General features: G+C 58.6%; 1 protein-coding gene and 2 long non-coding RNA genes across 4 annotated transcripts in view; 2 read left to right on the top strand and 1 right to left on the bottom strand.

The window, feature by feature from the left end:
- LOC115277239 overlaps positions 1–2,850 on the top strand; it is a 5,022-nt gene extending 2,172 nt beyond the window's left edge. Inside the window, exons 1-3 of one of the 2 annotated variants that reach the window (XR_003902319.1) lie at positions 26–101; positions 1,320–1,452; positions 2,250–2,850. This is a non-coding gene — a long non-coding RNA (uncharacterized LOC115277239). Of the gene's footprint in view, positions 1–25; positions 102–1,319; positions 1,453–2,249 lie in introns of those variants that run through there. The other variant, XR_003902316.1, reaches the window with a different exon arrangement.
- Positions 1–15,690, bottom strand: part of SMARCD3 (SWI/SNF related, matrix associated, actin dependent regulator of chromatin, subfamily d, member 3) — a 26,910-nt gene extending 11,220 nt beyond the window's left edge. The window contains exon 1 of the mRNA XM_029921236.1: positions 15,547–15,690. Within this exon, the coding sequence (XP_029777096.1) occupies positions 15,547–15,615 (69 nt within the window). The 5' untranslated portion in view covers positions 15,616–15,690. The remainder of the gene's footprint in view (positions 1–15,546) is intronic.
- Positions 12,429–14,562, top strand: LOC115277236. Its single transcript, XR_003902313.1, has 3 exons — positions 12,429–12,702; positions 12,992–13,349; positions 14,372–14,562. It is a non-coding gene; the product is annotated as an uncharacterized LOC115277236 (long non-coding RNA).
- Positions 15,691–16,453: the final 763 nt, after the last annotated feature.

Genomic DNA, 16,453 nt, shown 5'->3' with positions numbered 1-16,453 from the left:
CCGCCCGCCCTAGTCCTCGCCCGCCCCGGGCCCGGGGCAGCGGCGGGAGCCGGACGGGAGCCGGCCCGGGCATGCGCACTGCGGCCTCCCTCCCGGTGAAGGTCAGCCCAGGGCCTAGCTGCAGGACTCGGTGGCGGCGGGGGGAGGCAGAGGAGGGAGGAGGGATGCAGCGGGGAGACTTAACTCCTTCCCTGCGGGAAGATGGGCAGCGGGGGCCGAGGCCGGAGCCCGCGGTCCCACCCTCCCCGCCTTCAGTGGAGGTCCTGTCATGGGGACCCGGCTCTGGGGTAGGGGGTGGGGAGGGGAAGGAGGGGCAGGGGAGGGAGAATGGAAGAAGGAGGGGAGCTGGGAAGGGGAGAGGGAGGAAGGCGAGGGAGGAACAAAGGAAATCAGACTGAAAGGAGAGACCTCTTCCCCTGCCCCCTTTTCTGTATCTCCCCAGCAATATTACCCTCACTGACCAGGCGTGAGCGCGCGCGCGCGCGCGTGCGTGTGTGTGTGTGTGTGTGTGTGTGTGTGTGTGTGTGTGAGAGAGAGAGAGAGAGAGAGAGAGACAGACAGACAGACAGACAGACAGATGGAAAGTGAGCCCACCTGGCGCTCTGGTCCATTGCTGACCAGCTCCCACCTTCTCCTCTGGTCACTTCACCCCAGAGCTTGCCAGGGGTCCCAGAGGCGGCGCTGACCCAGCCTACCTGTCTGGCCTAAATCCCAGGTGCCCCCCCCCCCCAAACCCTGCTAGACCTTGGGGCCAGGCCCAGTCCCCAAAGATGGGGGAGGAGAGTCTGCACCTTAGCCCCCCACCTCTGGTGAGGAGCTTTCTCCAGCCAGCAGACAGGACAGGGCTTCCCGGCACAGTCCTCCTCTTCCAGGCTGCCCCCACACTCTTCCCAGGCCAGAGCAGCACTGGGCGCCTCTCTCTTTGTGCAGGAATGGTTCTGTGCCTGGACACCCTCTGCTACCATCAAGGGGGCCGTCTTGTCTCTTTGTGTGACTTCGCCTTTCTGTGTCAGTTTTGCAAACATACACAAGAAAGACAAATATGATAGAAGCCAAAAAAAAACACCCAAGAAACAAAACAAAAAAACAAAGATAACTAGACACCAAAATAACTGGGTGACCTTGGGCAGTTGCTGTACCCCCTGCCCCTCGGCTCTCTCAGGAGGAAAAGGAGGGCCGTCCAGATGATTCCTAGGGCCTTCCTGCCCCAAAATGCAAGGATTCTGTAAGCCAGGGACAGGAACCAAGGAGGGAAGGAGAGGGAGACAGAGACCTAGAGAAACAGGCTCACGGCATTTAAGGGCTGCTCTTAACCCAAGGGGCAGCCTGGTCCTGGTCACTCGCATTCCGTGGAGCCTTTCCCACGTGCAGCCAGCCACCTGAGAGAGAGGAGGGCAAGGCCGTGCCTTCGGGTCCCCGGGGGCCTGCTCAGGAAGCAGGTGTATGAGAAAGGTTAGTGGAATGAGTGAATCCCCCCTCTCCTGTGATGCGGGGGTTTCTTCATCTAATGGGGTGCTTGCGGCCCCCTCCCTGACCCCCACCTACACTGCACACACACAAAACTGCAAACATCAGCATGTTGAAACTGCTGGCCACAGGAGGGGTGGAGAGATGGGTCACTGGGGGCCTGAGCACCCAGCAGCCCAGAGGGGAGGCACATTTTGGATTTGCAGCAGCTTGGCGCTCTCCCCTCATGACCACCATTAATTAGAAGGGTCCCTTGAGGCCGTCCACACCCCACAGCTTATAGCACTTCACAAAAACAAGCCACCCTGGCCCGCCCTCCATTGTGGTGAGAATGGGGAGGTATTTGTACGGGATCCTGAGGGGTGCTCAAATCCCCTGTAGCCTAGCGGGTGCGACATGGGGCCCAGCTCCTTCTGGTGCGGTGGTAGGGAGGCGGCCCACAGAACCATCCTCACTCCCCACCCAGTCCCTCTGGACCCACACCAGCCTGTCTAGTAGATTCAGGGGAAAAACAAGGAATCCGGGTTCTCAGGACCGGCAGGCCATCAAGACTCCGGGTGGCGATGAGCCTTTCCTACCGGGCTCTACCAGCCTCCTGAGCCGCCCATTCTGCCAGGGCCTGGGACATGCACCCCTCCCACCCTGCTTGGGTCCAGCTGAAGCCATCGCTCCTGCCCTGCTTGCACACCCACGGTTCCCAGGCTCCTGCCCTCCTTTCCCTTGGCAGACGGGAGCCCCATCCTGGACCTCTGACCCCTCTCCTCTCTTCTCCCATAACTCAGGGCTTCCTCGTGACCAGGAGACTGTCCTGGTGGCTGAATGTCCTGCTCCCTGACCCTGTGAGGCCTCAGCTCCTCCTCTGACCAGGTGGCCAGAGGGATTTGTCCCAACCGCTGTATGTTGCAGTCTGGGATGTCACCTGAGTGAAGAAACCGGAGTAGAAAAAAAAACCCAACAAACCTCATCTACATTTCCTTAAAGAATTTTTGGGGGGAATTAAAGCAAACGTCATCGGGCAGTGAAGTCTAGAGATAAGATGTGTATAGAAGCATAGAAAGAACAGGAAGTATCTTCCACTCCATTAGGAGTCAAGGGTGGGCCGCGCCGCAGGGTCTGAAGGGGCCAAGACCCTCCCCTCCTAACACGACACTCCGACACTCCACACTCCGGCCCTCCCCCTGGTCTGCCTTGAGGGCACCTGCCTTCCCCTCATGATGTACTTACTCCCGGATTGTGTCAGGCACCCCGGAAGGCCTCGGACTCCCCTCCCCTGCACCCTCAGCGCCCTAAGGTTCTGTGTAGCCCCTCTTCCTTCCCACTTCCCAACCGGAACCCTTCTGCTGCATGGTCTGTCACAGATAAAATTTCCAATATGCCTGGCCACTTGTGTGAGCATCCTTGCTTTCTTGTAACAGAAGCCCCCCAGGAGCCACTCCCTCCAAACCTGCCACCATGGTGGCAGAATTTTTCCCAGGGCACCCCCACCACTGGCCTTGAGGTGCGTAGGGAGCCCCTTGCCCCTCGCAGCCATTTCCAGAGCCCTGGCTCCGCGTCGTAGCCCCACATCTGGTGCCCATCTCTTGAGGGTTCCAGCCCCTGGCTCCCTGTCACTCCCTGACACCCAGAGACACTCACAGACTCCTGTCCTCTGCTTGCTGCTTTTTGGGGCTCTCCATGGGGAATATTTCCCACGCCTCTGGTCTCTCTGGCCACCTCTCCTCTAGAGATCCTCCACCCTCCCTCAGCCACTTGCTCCACGGTCACCTCCTGGGGCTGGTCGCTCCAGAAGCTGCAGCCGCTGAGCCCCAACATCAGTCCGAAGCAGCTCACCACCCACTTTCCTTCCAGCTCACTCTGCCCGTCCCGGACCCCCAAAGCCTGGGCCTCCACTGAAACCTCTGGTCCATTTCTCTGACCTGAACCCCTTTCACAACCACCCGGGTACACATGATCCATTTTTTTAAAAAAGGATAAAACATACATAACATAAATTTTACCATTTTGACATCCTTTGCATATACTCTTAACTCTCACACTTAAGTGTTAAATCCAGCTTCGCCGGCTCCTTCCTCCCCTGCACCCAGCACCTGAGGGTGGCTGGAGAAAGATGCACAGCCACCCTGACCTGGTGTCACTGTCAACTGGGGAGCACCGACCTCACCTGGCCTCCTGCTGCCCAGCCGACCCCCCGTCCCTTGTCCACGCACATCCCTTCCCGCTGTGCTTACGAAAGTCTCTACATCTCCTCCCCTCCAGCCACCAGCTCCTCCCCCTCCCCGTTCTCAGCCCAGGCAGGCCCTGGCGTCCTCTCACCTCACCTAGCCACCTCAGGGCATGCTTCCAGGCGACTTCGGCTCGGGGCATGATCTCCTAGTTCGTGAGTTCCAGCCCTGCATCAGGCTCTCTGCTGTCAGCGTCTTCCCTCTGCCCCTACCCCACTTATGCTTTCCCTCTCTCTCTCTCTCTCTCTCTCTCTCTCAAAAATAAACATTGGGGCTCCTAGGTGGCTCTGTTGGTTAAGTGCCTCTGACTCTTGGTTTCAGTTCGGGCCATGATCTTGTGATTCGTGGGTTCAGGCCCCACATTGGGCTCTGTGCTCACCATGCGGAGCCTGCTTGGAATTCTCTCCCTCTCTCTGCCCCTCCCCTGCGCGTGGTGTCTTTCTCAAAGAAAATATAAATAAATAAATAAGCAAGCATTAAAACAATAATAAATTTTAAAACATTTTTAAATAGGAGATGGTCTTTGAGGCTGGCCTGTGATCAAGGATTTCACAGTCAAAGCAGTGACCCCATGCAGCGTACCCTCTTTGCTCTTGGGCTCAAATGGCTGTGGGGATGGCGGAGAGGCCTTGTGAACACTCACGGGGGTGGGCAGGAGAGAGAAAAGGGAAGGGGTGGGCTTGGAAGCTGCTTGGTGCTCACGCTGGCTTCCACAGTCCCTGGTAACTAAGGCCAGCTGGTGGCCAGCGCACCCGTACAGTGAGTCCCCTCCACCTAGCCCCTCAGCCAGCCCTGACCCCCTGGCCCTTGCTCCCAGATCTGGGCTCTTCTTTCGGCCGTGGCCACCTGGTCTGCCTTGGGACAGGGCTGGGTTGATGAGGCCTCACTGCCCCACCATTGTTCCAATTCTTCTAGGGTCCTGTCCGCCCCCAGGCCCTGAACCCACAGCCCCGGGCAGGGTCTCTGCAGGTGCCAAAGTGGGATGACTCTGAGCTTAGACCCAAGAACGGGGCTTCTCAGCCTTAGCACCACTGACCTTTGGGGCTGGGTAATTCTTCATAGTGGGGGCCTGTCTCCTGTACCGCTGACGTCAGTACATCCCTGGCCTCTATCAAGTAAATTCTAAAAGCATGCCCCACCCCCACCCACTCCAGTGCAACAGACAAAAATCTCTCCGGACATTGTCCTTTGTCCCTGGAGGTGAAACTGCCCCGGTTGAGGAGCAGTGCTCCTGAGTTGGGTTCACACTCAGCTCAGCCACTGGGTGGCCATAACTTTGTACAAGTCACTTGACCTGTCTGAGCCTCATTTTCCCCGTCTTCGAGACAGGGAGCCCTATCATGTGACTCACAGGTAGATGTGAAGACTCAGATGAGGTCGTGTTAGGTGCCCGATTCAGCACGGCGTCTGGCCTGGCGGAAACACTTAGCCAGGGGTCGCTGCTGTAACTCGCTTCCTGACGCTCAGCCACAGTGGTTAACTGTGGTGGTTCTGGGGGCCCCCGAAGAGTCGGGGTTCTACCCAAACCACCAGAAGCTTTCCTGAGCACAGAAAGTGGCATCAGTCTATGGGGTGGGTCTCACACAGGAAGCTTGTGCATGCAGTCCAGAAACTTGGTAAAGGGCTGCAGCAAAGGAGGGAAGGGAAACATTCGGAAGCTTCCAGAAGTAGCACAGCCCCTGCATCCACACCTAAGGAGAATTCTTAAGGGGGACCATCGGGCCAGGAGAAGCTGAGGTTCAAGAGCTGCGAATGGAAGCCTCTGGAGGAAAAGCAGGGGGGGCCTTCCAGCACACGTGTCCCCTTCCTCCTCTGCCTTGGCTAGCACCTGTGTGTGACCGGTCAGGGCAAAGCGCAGCTCACCCACACTCGACACTAGACATGGCCTCAGGCCTGGGGACACAAGGAAGACTGGATGGGGGCTGGCGGGGCTGCGGGCAGCAATGCCGGGGCTCCTGCACCTGGGAGCCGATGTGAGCACTGGCATGGGGTTGGGGGCCTGCAGGAGCGGCGCACCCAGTTCCAGAGCTCCGGGCGTCCTTGGGGGAGGAGAGGCACTCAGCTGCCACCGGGCAACCCCTCCCAAGGGGCCGTGTCTCAGCAGGTGGCTGGGGCGAGAGGGGCCGGTGGGGCCGGCTGGGGGTGCCCCGGTGCGCCCCGGTGAGCGCCTGCCGTATGTGCAGGGACAGGGGGCTCCTGGCCTCCCTCTGGCTCTGCACGGCCCCACACGCGAGGACAGTGAGAAAGAGGTGAGCAGCCGGCGTCCCAGCGGCCAAGGGGCCTGATGGATCCCATGGTGGCGTGCGGGACCTTGGTTCCTCCTGCGCCGGGCACGGCCCTGGGTCACCACCTGGAGGCCCTGGCTACTGAGAGCTCGTGCCTTCCTCCTCTGGGACGCGCGGCTCCTAACTCTGAAGGCAGCCCTCACCGGTGCGGGTTGGGTTGTGTCCCCCCAGACTGAACTCATTTGCTACAGGCAAACCCCCCTGCCCCCACTCAGAACATGTTCTTGTTGGGCGCTGGGGTCTTCACAGAGGTCACTGAGTTAAAAAGGGGTCATCAGGGTGACCCTAATCCAATATGACTGGTGTCATAAAATAGGAGACACTGGGACCTAGGGACAGAACCACGCAGAGGGGAGACGGTGACTCGGGGGAGACAGCCCTCGGCAGGCCGAGGAGCGAGGCCCGGGACAGGTCTCCCCTTGTGGCCGCAGAAGGACCCCAAACCCCGTGCTCCCAGAAAGTACGCTTCTATGGTTTGAGCTGCCCAGCCCAGTGCTTTGTTACAGCTGAGGGAATGCTAGGAAACGAGTCCAGCCCCAACACTGCCCCCCTGGGACCTGCCCGCCAGTCCAACTGCCCCGGGCCTCTGCCCTCACGCCTCCTGGTTTGCCTGAAGCCACGGAAAGCTCTCAGAACAACGTGCCTGTGAGACCACACGGGACAGAAGACCTGCGCAGGAGTCCCCTTTCCACCTCGACTGACAGGTGGACAGAAGGGCCCGGTCGTGTCGACATTCTAAGCCTCTGTCTGTTCATCTTTAAAATGGGTACACTGCCACCTCACCTCTGTCACTCGGTTACTGTGAGTAGCAGACCAGTCCTGAGGGGACAGGTGGGAATTCTCTTCAAGTCACAGAGGCCCGAACAAAGTAATCACTGTCATTATCATACCGCTCCTGCAAACCACCCAGCTCACTTTGGACTTTTATCGAACTCACTGCCAATTAAAACCTCAATTCTTTCTTTTTCTTTCTTAGAGATTTTATTTTTGGGGTGCCTGGTGGCTCAGTCGGTTAAGCAGCTGACTTCCACTCAGGTCATGATCTTGCGGTTCATGAGTTCGAGCCCTGAGTCGGGCTTTGGCTCACAGCTCAGAGCCTGGAGCCTGCTTTGGATTCTGTGTCTCCCTCTCTCTCTGCCCTTCTCCCTCTTATGCTCGCGCTCTCTCTCTCTCTCTCTCTCTCTCTCTCAAAAATAAATAAACATTAAAATATTTTTAAAAGAGATTTTATTTTTAAGGAATCTCTACACCCACCAGGGGGCTCAAACTTAACAACCCTGAGATCAGGTGTCACTCGCTCCATTGACAGGGCTAGCCGGCACCCCCATCAATTCTCTTTCTACTCTCGTTGTGCCAAAACCCGTCTCCCGTTCCCTGCTTATAAAGCTGCCTATTTAAACTGAAGAACAGATATTTATATTTATTCCCGCGGATGTTCATCTGGTAAGAATTAGCCCATTATTCTAGCTTGAGATCTTTTGAATCTCCATTCTGTTATCCGATATATCTGTCATCTTTTCCAGCTGTGGGTCATTCCTAAATCCATGAGCAAGACCTTCCCTCTTCGTCTGGGTCCCAGCTGAGGACACTGGCAAAGGACAGGCACCAGGACAAAGCCCTCACTCCGGACAGTCTACAGCCTTTGTGCCTTGTCTTCAGCCGGCAGCAGACCGACTGGATCATAGTAACATCCGGTGATGTGCTGTCATGTCACGTCGCCAGTTTAAAATCAGCCGCGGTAGGAGGATTTATACCACGGAAGTTGGCAAATAGTACAAATCAGATGTCAGCTCCCCCTTCCCACCCTGTCAAGAGCCGGTTGTTAAATATTTACCAGCACGCCACTGCGTCCAGCCCACGTCTATGTGTCACGCTCAAGATACTGGGAGAGACTGTCAAACACCTCCCAACGAACACATACAGCTTTACGGAGCTTCCTAGCCTACAGAATAGTTCGGTGTGCATGGTTTAATTTGGTTCCTTCAACACCCAGGGAGATAAAGGGCTGGATACTACTATACCCATTTTAAAGATGAGGAACACGAGGTTAATGATTGACTCAGAGCCAGACGGGGAGCTAGCGTCAAAGATGGGACTCAAGTCCACCGTGTTCTGATCTCAAGGTCTTGTTCTTTTCAGCTCACCAAATGCCCCCGGCCCTACCGTTGGTTGTCAAAGGTGCCCTGAAGGCCCTCACCAGCCACTGCTCTGGGTTTAAAGCACAGACGAACTGAAAGGGGATTCTACCCTTGGTCCTTCCCGTTCCACATCTGTGGAATCCCTGTTTCTACCTGGGGGAGGACCCTCAAGTTTCCAACAAGCCTCTTTGTACTTTGTTTAAAATTCATTGGTCACAAGAGGCTGTCTAAGTGACAGCAACTCAATGCGATGTCTCGGTGGGGGGGCGGGGAGGGGGGAGCCCGCTGACGCCTGGGACCCTCCAGGGAGTTCTCAGGACTAGGATCGCTGGGCCAGAGGGCTGGAGGAGGTAACGGGCCAGGGGCGACCTCGGGAGTGGAGCCCAGGGAGGAAGTTGCAAAGCGGGCAAGGCAGACAGATTTTGCTTAGTCCACATTGTGTCTTAAACACTTACTAAGGGGCGCCTGGGGGGCTCAGTCGGTTGAGCAGTCGACTTTGGCTCAGGTCATGATCTCATATCCCGTGGGTTCAAGCCCTGCGTCAGGCTCTGTGCTAACAGCTCAGAGCCTAGAACCTTCTTTGGATTCTGTGTCTCCCTCTCTGCCCCTCGCCTGCTCATGCTCTGTCTCTCTCCTCTCTCAAAAATAAACAAACATTAAAAAAAAATTAAAAAACACACTTTTTAAAATCTTAAAACTTGAGAGATTTCACACAAAAAGCCAGATGTCTAGAATCTCTTAAATACCTGGAAATCCGGCAACACGAGGCCAGCAATGCACTTGGAGACAACCGGATGGAGCTGACAGGTGCAGTCCCTTTTAGAAAAGGCCGAGTTCTTCCAATTCACCACGCACCCACCCTCCAGGTTTAGGGGTTGCAAACTCTGAAGGCCCAGGGGCCCAGCAATTAATGCAAATGAGCAGTGGGAGCTCTGTGCAGGAGGACAGCCAGCCCTGACCTTGGGCCGCAGTGCTGGGCTGAGAGGGGCTGGCCTGAGCCTGGAGGAAGGGCTGGCTGCTTTGCCTCCAGCAGGGCCACTGTGGTTTGGGTCACAGCACACCTCGCTGCTCCTGCCCCGTGGGACACAGCCAGACAGACCCCAACTGGACTCCTGCACCAGCACGATGAAATGGTGCCTCAGTTTCTCCTCTTGAAAGGGCGGACGGTGGCACGAGCATGTGCCTCGCAGTCTTGTGGGGATCAGTCAGTGGAACCACGAAAAATCATCAGCGGTTCCTAAACCCACAAGAGCCTCTCAGTCACCTGGGTGCTGGTACTCTGCACTGTGGATTTGGCTCTCTCTGTCCTGTGGGGGCTTCTCTGATGCTGCTGGGGAGGGGGCTCTTGAAGGGGGCTATGGGCGATTTTTTAAAATGTTTATTTTGAGAGAGAAAGAGGGAGTGAGAGAATCCCAAGCAGGCTCTGCGCCCTCAGTGCAGAGCCTGACGGTGGGGGGGGGGGGCGGGGAGGCTCGAACCCACGAACCATGAGATGAAGAGTCCATCATTTAACCAACTGAGCCACCCAGGCGCCCCCTTGAGGGGCATGTTTTGAAAGGGTATCTAGGATGGTTTTTTCCTTGAAGAGGCGAGAGTAAGATGGGGGGGGCGGCGGCAGAGTAGGGGGCCAGAGAGGAAACTGAGGCAAGAAAAGGCAAAAGCAAGGTAATGCTTCCCTCCGGGTGGGGTAGAGTGGGGTCTGCAGGCCAAGCTGGAGCTCCACTTCTCTCTCTCCGTCCTCCCCCTGCCGGGACCCCTCTGCCAAGCCTGCCCACCGGGCCCCTGCTGCGGCTTCAGCTGCTGAGAGTCAGAGGACTGCGCGCTCTCCTCCACCCCGCTGGCTCACTCTTTTATCTCCAACTCAAAACTTGATCAAGGGAGAGAAGGCAGGCGTCTCAAATGCGCCGAGCTCATCAGGCAGCACGAGGGCTGCTGGCTGGGAAGCCGGGCCAAAGCTGACAGGACAGCTGCTGACGGGACAGCTCCGCATCGGACTTCAGGAGAGGGGAGCAGGGAGAACGGGGTTCTCAGCTGACGGGAGGGAAGGCCCAGGGCCCCTCCCTGACTTCAGGCCTTTATGAACCCACAGCATAAGAGTGACGAGAATGGCAAGCCGGGCCTGGAACCAAGCGACACATGATCACAGGGCCTGCAGGTGACACCCAGACGTGCTGGTGGGGTGGGCAGCACCGAGCGTCACGTTTTAACCCACAGGGCGGGCGACCAGGGGGCACGCTGGCATTCACCGTGTGCTGGATCTTAATCCGAGTGCTCGGTACTTAGCATCCCACTGAATCTTAATAGAAGGGGCATCGAGTCCGACCTTACGGATGAGACACTGAGGCTCAGAGACCTAAGTGCCTCTTCCCACATGAGCCCAGCTGGTCAGGGGCAGAGCCCGCCTCCCCACGGAGGCCTGGGTGGCCCCAAAGCCTGTGTGATAGCACTACAACTCCCCCTCCCCTAGAGGCTCTCCCAGGGCGGCAGGGCCGTGGGCAGCCTGCTCAGGCCCCCAAGTCTGGAACGTTTGAAGACGCCAGACTTGACCGGTCCTGGCGGCAGACCCAGGGAGCATGGACGACCGCGTCTGGAGGCGCTCACATGTCAAATGCCGTGGAGGCAGAAAGGGGTTTATTCTCTGTGACTCCAAAGGGCAAGGCCAAGGTCACAGGAAGGAAGATTCTCCCCACCTTAACAACAACTAAAGGGGCGCCTGGGTGGCTCAGTCCATTGCGTGTCCGGCTTTGGCTCAGGTCATGATCTCACAGTCGTGAGTTCACGCCCCGTGTCGGGCTTTGTGCTGACAGCTCAGAGCCTGAAGCCTGCTTCAGATTCTGTGTCTCCCTCTCTCTCTGCCCCTCCCCTACTCACACTGTCTCTCTCTCTGTCTCTCAAAAATAAATAAAAGACATAAAAAATTAAAAAAAAAAACAACTAAAGACGGAAGATGTGAGCCTGGCGAACCGGTCCTTTTGGAGAGGGTCTGCCCCGGCGGGCCACGGCCGCCCTCGCGTTGTGGGGGTGCAGGGAGGGCAGGGCTCACAGCACACAGGGGTCTCAGGGTCACCTGGGATCAGCGGCCAGAGCCCCCCTTCCCGCCTCCCCGTCTCAGTCACTCACAGAGTATCATTCTGCGTCTTGCTGACGGCAGGGGCGGTCTGTGCCTTTAGGGAGCACGACAACAGAAACGCCTAAACCGGGGGTACACTCTAGAAGACTTAAGGAGGTGGGGCTTTATGCCAACTCTGGCCACGGGGGGAGGAAGTCTCCCCGGAAGAAGTGGCATTTCAGTCGAGACTTGCGGGATGGGCAGAACGAGGCAGGTGAGGGGAGCTGGAAGGGTGTTGCAGGCAAAGGGAAGAGCGTGTGTGAAGGCCCCGAGTGAGGGCCGGCGCTGGAGGCCCATGAGGACAGAAGACGGGACAGACCAGGGCGCTGCCTCAGGAAACTGGCTCCACTGGTGGGTTGGGGCTGGGAGGAGGGGTCCAGACTGAGTGTCGGGCGAGGCGTCTACCTCAGTGCCCCAGGCATGAAGGCCACAGAGGCACTGCTAGGGGGGCGACGTCAGAAAGAAATGGGCGGAACTGAGAGGTGTCTAGGAAGTGAAATAAAATAAAATAAGACTGGGGTGCCTGGGGGGCTCAGTCGATTAAGCGGCTGACTTCAGCTCAGGTCATGATCTCGCGGTTCGTGGGTTCAAGACCTGCATCGGGCTCTGTGCTGACAGCTCAGAGTTTGGACCATGCTTTGGATTCTGATTCTCCCTCTTTCTCTGCCCCTCCCCTGCTCACGCTCTGTCTCTCAAAAATAAATAAAATAAAATAAAATAAAATAAAATAAAATAAAATAAAATGAGGTGATTGTTGCAACAGAAAGAAGGCAGGGGGAGGGTCAAATGTGACTCCCAGGTCAGGGCTTGAGCTTCTGTGTCACTGTCGGCAATATGGCCAGCCCCGCCCCCACTGTGGAGGGGACCCTGTGTTCTGTCTTCTTGTTCACCCGGAAACTTCTATTCTATTCTCCTGGAGACTCTGGAATGATCCCGCCGCCTCTCCTAGGCCTCTTCCCCTGGGGAGGGGCTCTCTGCCTGATGAGGTGGGGGCCTCCTATCTATGGGACAAGTTCCTCTCCTGGGTGGTGACATCAGGGCCGTCCCCTGCAGCCTGTCCTTCCCTTTCGGGTGCATTTGCTGGCCCGAGGGAGCCTGTCTACCCCTGTTCCTATGCCCCAAGTTGGGGCCTGGGGGCCGCCTGCTATGTCCGGGCTTCAGGTTCAAGCTTCTTTCTCTCGTCCACAGCAGAGCGGGAGCGGGCGCCTGCTTCTTGGTGGGCTCACGACCGAGCACGTGAGGCGTGTGACTGATCACACCCTGTGCCCAAACTCACCTGCTGGGCACATGTGCCGACGGAGGTCTCTATTTGGCCGCTAGGATACTACCCTTCCCCAAGAACGTGACTGTACCTCAGGCCCGATCTTAAACAGACCTCTCTGCCACTGGATATTTCTTAGAAAGGGTGTAACTCGTCACATGCCGAGGATGTCCCCAAGGGGTGTCATTCGCTTCTCCACCTTGGCTGGCTTCCGTCTTGGGTGAGCCCGACCCGCAGTATTTACAAGGCCGCACACTGCCACGTTTGCTCTTTGCCTGGGCCCCAGGAAGCCTGTGGTATTGTTGAGGACATTGCTTTGCTCCGGTCACCCAGGGTCCCCCTCACGCCATCACACGGGAGAGACCGCCTGGGGTCTCGCGGTCCACAATCACAGTGTCTCTGAGCCTATGGGGTTTGGTTTTCCGGGCGGGACGAATGAGGTCAGTGCTCCTGGGTCCCCCCCTCGGGGCCTCGTGGTTTGTGGACTAACCTTCTCCTTGGTCCTACAGCACAGTTCCCGTCCCCTCCGTTCCTGATGGCCTGTCTCTCACCTCACGTGTCTTTGCGAACTGCCGCCAGCCCTCTCGGGAGTGGACCTGGAGCACGGGCCCATCTCCCTGCAGCCTCCTGTCCCTGCCTCTCTCCCTTCCCCCCAGCGGGCTCCTCCCCGCTCCGGGCCCCAGAACGTTCTTCGGTCTGGAAACAAGGTTGACCTGGGAGATGATCTAAGCATGTAAATTCCAGGAAACGCATGAGCCGGACACATGCTCCTCGGACACGTTCTCAAATTTCCCGGATGTGAATTTAGGCAACAAAGACATTGGGTTTGCAGCTTGGGAAGCGAACGTTGCTGTGGGCCCGGCCCTGGTGAGTCGGCCCGCCCCTCGCCCGCACGGGACACCGGGGGCAGGGCCGTGGCCCCCAGCAGGTGGACGCCGGGATCTGAGAGGGCCCAGAATCCTGCCAGACTTCAGGGCCACTCACTCATCCCGTGTGTCTGTAACCCAGCTGTCTCTCGTGACACCTCCTCCGGGGACACCCCCTCCCGGTGACACCTCCAGCTCATTACCTCCGCCACTTAACGCTCACTAATAACGAGCTGGCGCCTGCAATCACACTGCTGGCGCTCGGGCGAAGGCAGCCTCCAGCTGTCTAGACGCTAGCATGGAGCCTGTCAGCATCCAAATGACAGCACGTGCCCAAGCCGCCAAGCGTCAAAGCCGGCTCCTTGCCTGGACGGCACATGCTGAGTGTGGCACTAAAACAAACGCCGGAAACCTCCCCCAGCACCTCCCTCCTGACCCCCTTCATCACAGGGAGAGGTTGGGACTCCGGAGTCCCCAGGAACCTCAGGGTGGACCGTCAATTCACCTTGTGACCAGGCCACTCCAGGACCGGGTGTGGCCAGGATGTTCCTGGCGCCCTCAGGTCCTCCCAACCCCCGCCCCAGCTTCTCAGGCGCCCCCTCCTCTCCTGCCCATCCTTTGGAGTGATCACCTTCTTTAGGCAAGACCTGGAACAACCCAGTGCACCCTCTCACTGCTGCTGGGGAGCCCCGTTAGGGCTTAACTCAGTGTGCCCCAAGCCAGCCATGACATATGCGGACCCACCACGCAGGGGCCCTGGCTCTGGTGGGCCTCCTGGGACCCCAGATGCCTCCCCCATCGGCCCTGCCTCCTAGGCAGGCCTCCACCCTCAGACCGCCTAGAACTTTAGAGTTGCCCAGAAAATGCACCAGCCTACCCCTTTTCTTTAGGATTCTGCATTAATAAGCCAACCCCTGAGGAACAGGCCCACACAAGGCAGCCGTTAGGTTGTGGGGCAGTGAGTGGGCAGGACCTTTGTGTGGGGCCTTGACTTTCGTTCCAGCACTGCACCTGTTCCCACAGTGACCGGCTCCAGGCCACAGCAACAGGCTCCTCCAGCAGCGGGTGACGGCACCCTTCTGGCCCAGGACTGGGCAGGGGATGGGGACAGGCCTGCCCTGGCCTTCAGAACAGCCCAGGCAGAAGAAGAAGCTGAGAAAGACACCCTCGTTTCACCCACTTCCTGTTCTCCAAAAGCTCACTTTTCAAATTGCTCCTTTTGAGGCCTTTCCCCACTTCACAGGCCTGGGGCGTGAACTGTCTGCTGAGGCACTTCCCTCGGGATCCTCCTGCTGCACTGTGGGTCCCGAGGGCAGGGACTGAGTCCCTAACACCTCCAGAGCCCCACAGCACCCAGTCTGTCGAGGGAGACTCCCACTGGTAAGGCGGCCAGAATGATGGGTGGGGGCCAGGCGGGAAGCACTCAGACCAGAACCCCAGGCCTCCGGCCCAGCCGAACGGGGCTCTCAGGCGGGTGGCCTCTGCACCCGGTGCCTCACGCTTCCTCCTGGGCCAGGCGGACGGCCGCGGGACTAGCTGGGCCAGCCTCCCCATGCTTTGCCAAGAGCAGGCTCCAGAAGGTCCAACTCACGTGCAATGGGCCTGGGGCACCTCTGAGCTTGAGGCCTGCCGGCCGCACCAGACGCCACACCACAGGCTGCCACAGCCACCCCCTCCCACCAAGAACAACGCCCCCCCCACCCCTCCCCACCCCTGCCGGTCTGGGTTCCAGAAGGCTTCTAGAGGATTCCCACAGCACATCTGGGATTTGCTGTCTAGAGCGCAGGTGTGTTGGACCCCAGCAGGCTCCTCCCAGAGAGCCAGCGTGCACACGGTGTGCATGGCTGAGACAGCGGCGGTGGGGGAGTGTGTCTGGGGGTGAAGAGGAAGTGAAAGAGTCCGGAGCCCTGGGCCCTTTTCACCTGCACCAAAAACTGGTTCCTGGCTCGGACAGGCTTTGAAAGGCAGGAGCGGGGAGCCAGGAGGTGAGTACACGACGAGGTAGTTCAAGGGTGGGAGGGGATGTCACCAGGGTCTGGGGAGTGGCCACAGCAGTGGGAGGGGATGAGAAGCAGCAGCCTCGTGGGTCTGGCGGATGTGCCAAGAGGTGGCCTTGGGGTATGGCTGGAGGCCAGGAGCCAGCACCTCCCAGTGGGGTCCCAGGACTCCTGCTCCTGGGATTGGGGGGCAGCGCCTACCTGTACCACGGCGGGTGGGTGCTGAAGGCCTGGAGTCATGGGTGGCAGGCTCCTGCAGCGGGGAGTCATCCAGTGCCCCCGCAGTGCCCGGGCCCAGAGCCCACTGCACCTGCAGCACCAAGGGCCATTGTGAGGAGAATCTGAAAGGAGAGGGCAGTGGGAGGGATGGCCCAGACCCCGAGCCCCAAGGGCAGAGTCCAGATGGACCTCTGGGGGCTGATGAGGGAACCTGAGGGGGCCAGCTGGGGGGACCAAAGTCTGTGACAAGGAGGTCTGAGAAAGGAAACAGGTGTGCAGAAAGGGACCGGGATAGGTGACAGGCAAATGGGCGCAGCATGGGGCAGGAAGCAGTCGACAGACAGCAGGTCCTGCAAGACTGAGCCAGGACAGAGCAGAGCAGAGAACCCAGGCAGCACCCAGGCCCAGCCAGGGAGGCAAGGTTCGGGGACAGGGCAAACGTGGGGGTGGGGCTGGGCATTGGAGATGTAGGGCCTGACCCGGAGGCCCGGATGGGACCTGGGTGGCTTCTGGACCCCAGGGACATCGGAGGGAACCAGAGGGGTGGCAGGCAGGCAGAGGAGGCCCGTTCTTCACTCCCCGCTCTGCTCATGCAGGCCTCTTCCCGTGGGCACGGTCTTCCGGGTCTCACCCCCTGCAGGAGCAGGAGGGCCACAGGCTGGGGTCAAACCGCTTTGTGAACTGAAGTCCTTCAGCAGATGGGGTGTGGGGAACAAGGAAAAGGCAGCGCTCTAGGTATAGGGTCCGAGGGGGGGGCTTGAGAGCAATTTGGGGTCACATGTAGGTGGTGTTGGCCAGAAGGCGACTCTGAGAAGTGTGGGGGGGCAGGGCAGGTAATGAGAAGAGGCAGATGCCCCTGGGAGAGAGGTTGCCAGCTGGGGGGGGGGGG

The sequence above is a fragment of the Suricata suricatta genome, chromosome 2 (assembly GCF_006229205.1).
Source record: "Suricata suricatta isolate VVHF042 chromosome 2, meerkat_22Aug2017_6uvM2_HiC, whole genome shotgun sequence".
NCBI classification, from domain to species: Eukaryota; Metazoa; Chordata; class Mammalia; order Carnivora; family Herpestidae; genus Suricata; species Suricata suricatta.
The sequence above is the reverse complement of the archived record's forward strand: the minus strand, read 5'-3'. Positions and strand labels throughout refer to the sequence as shown.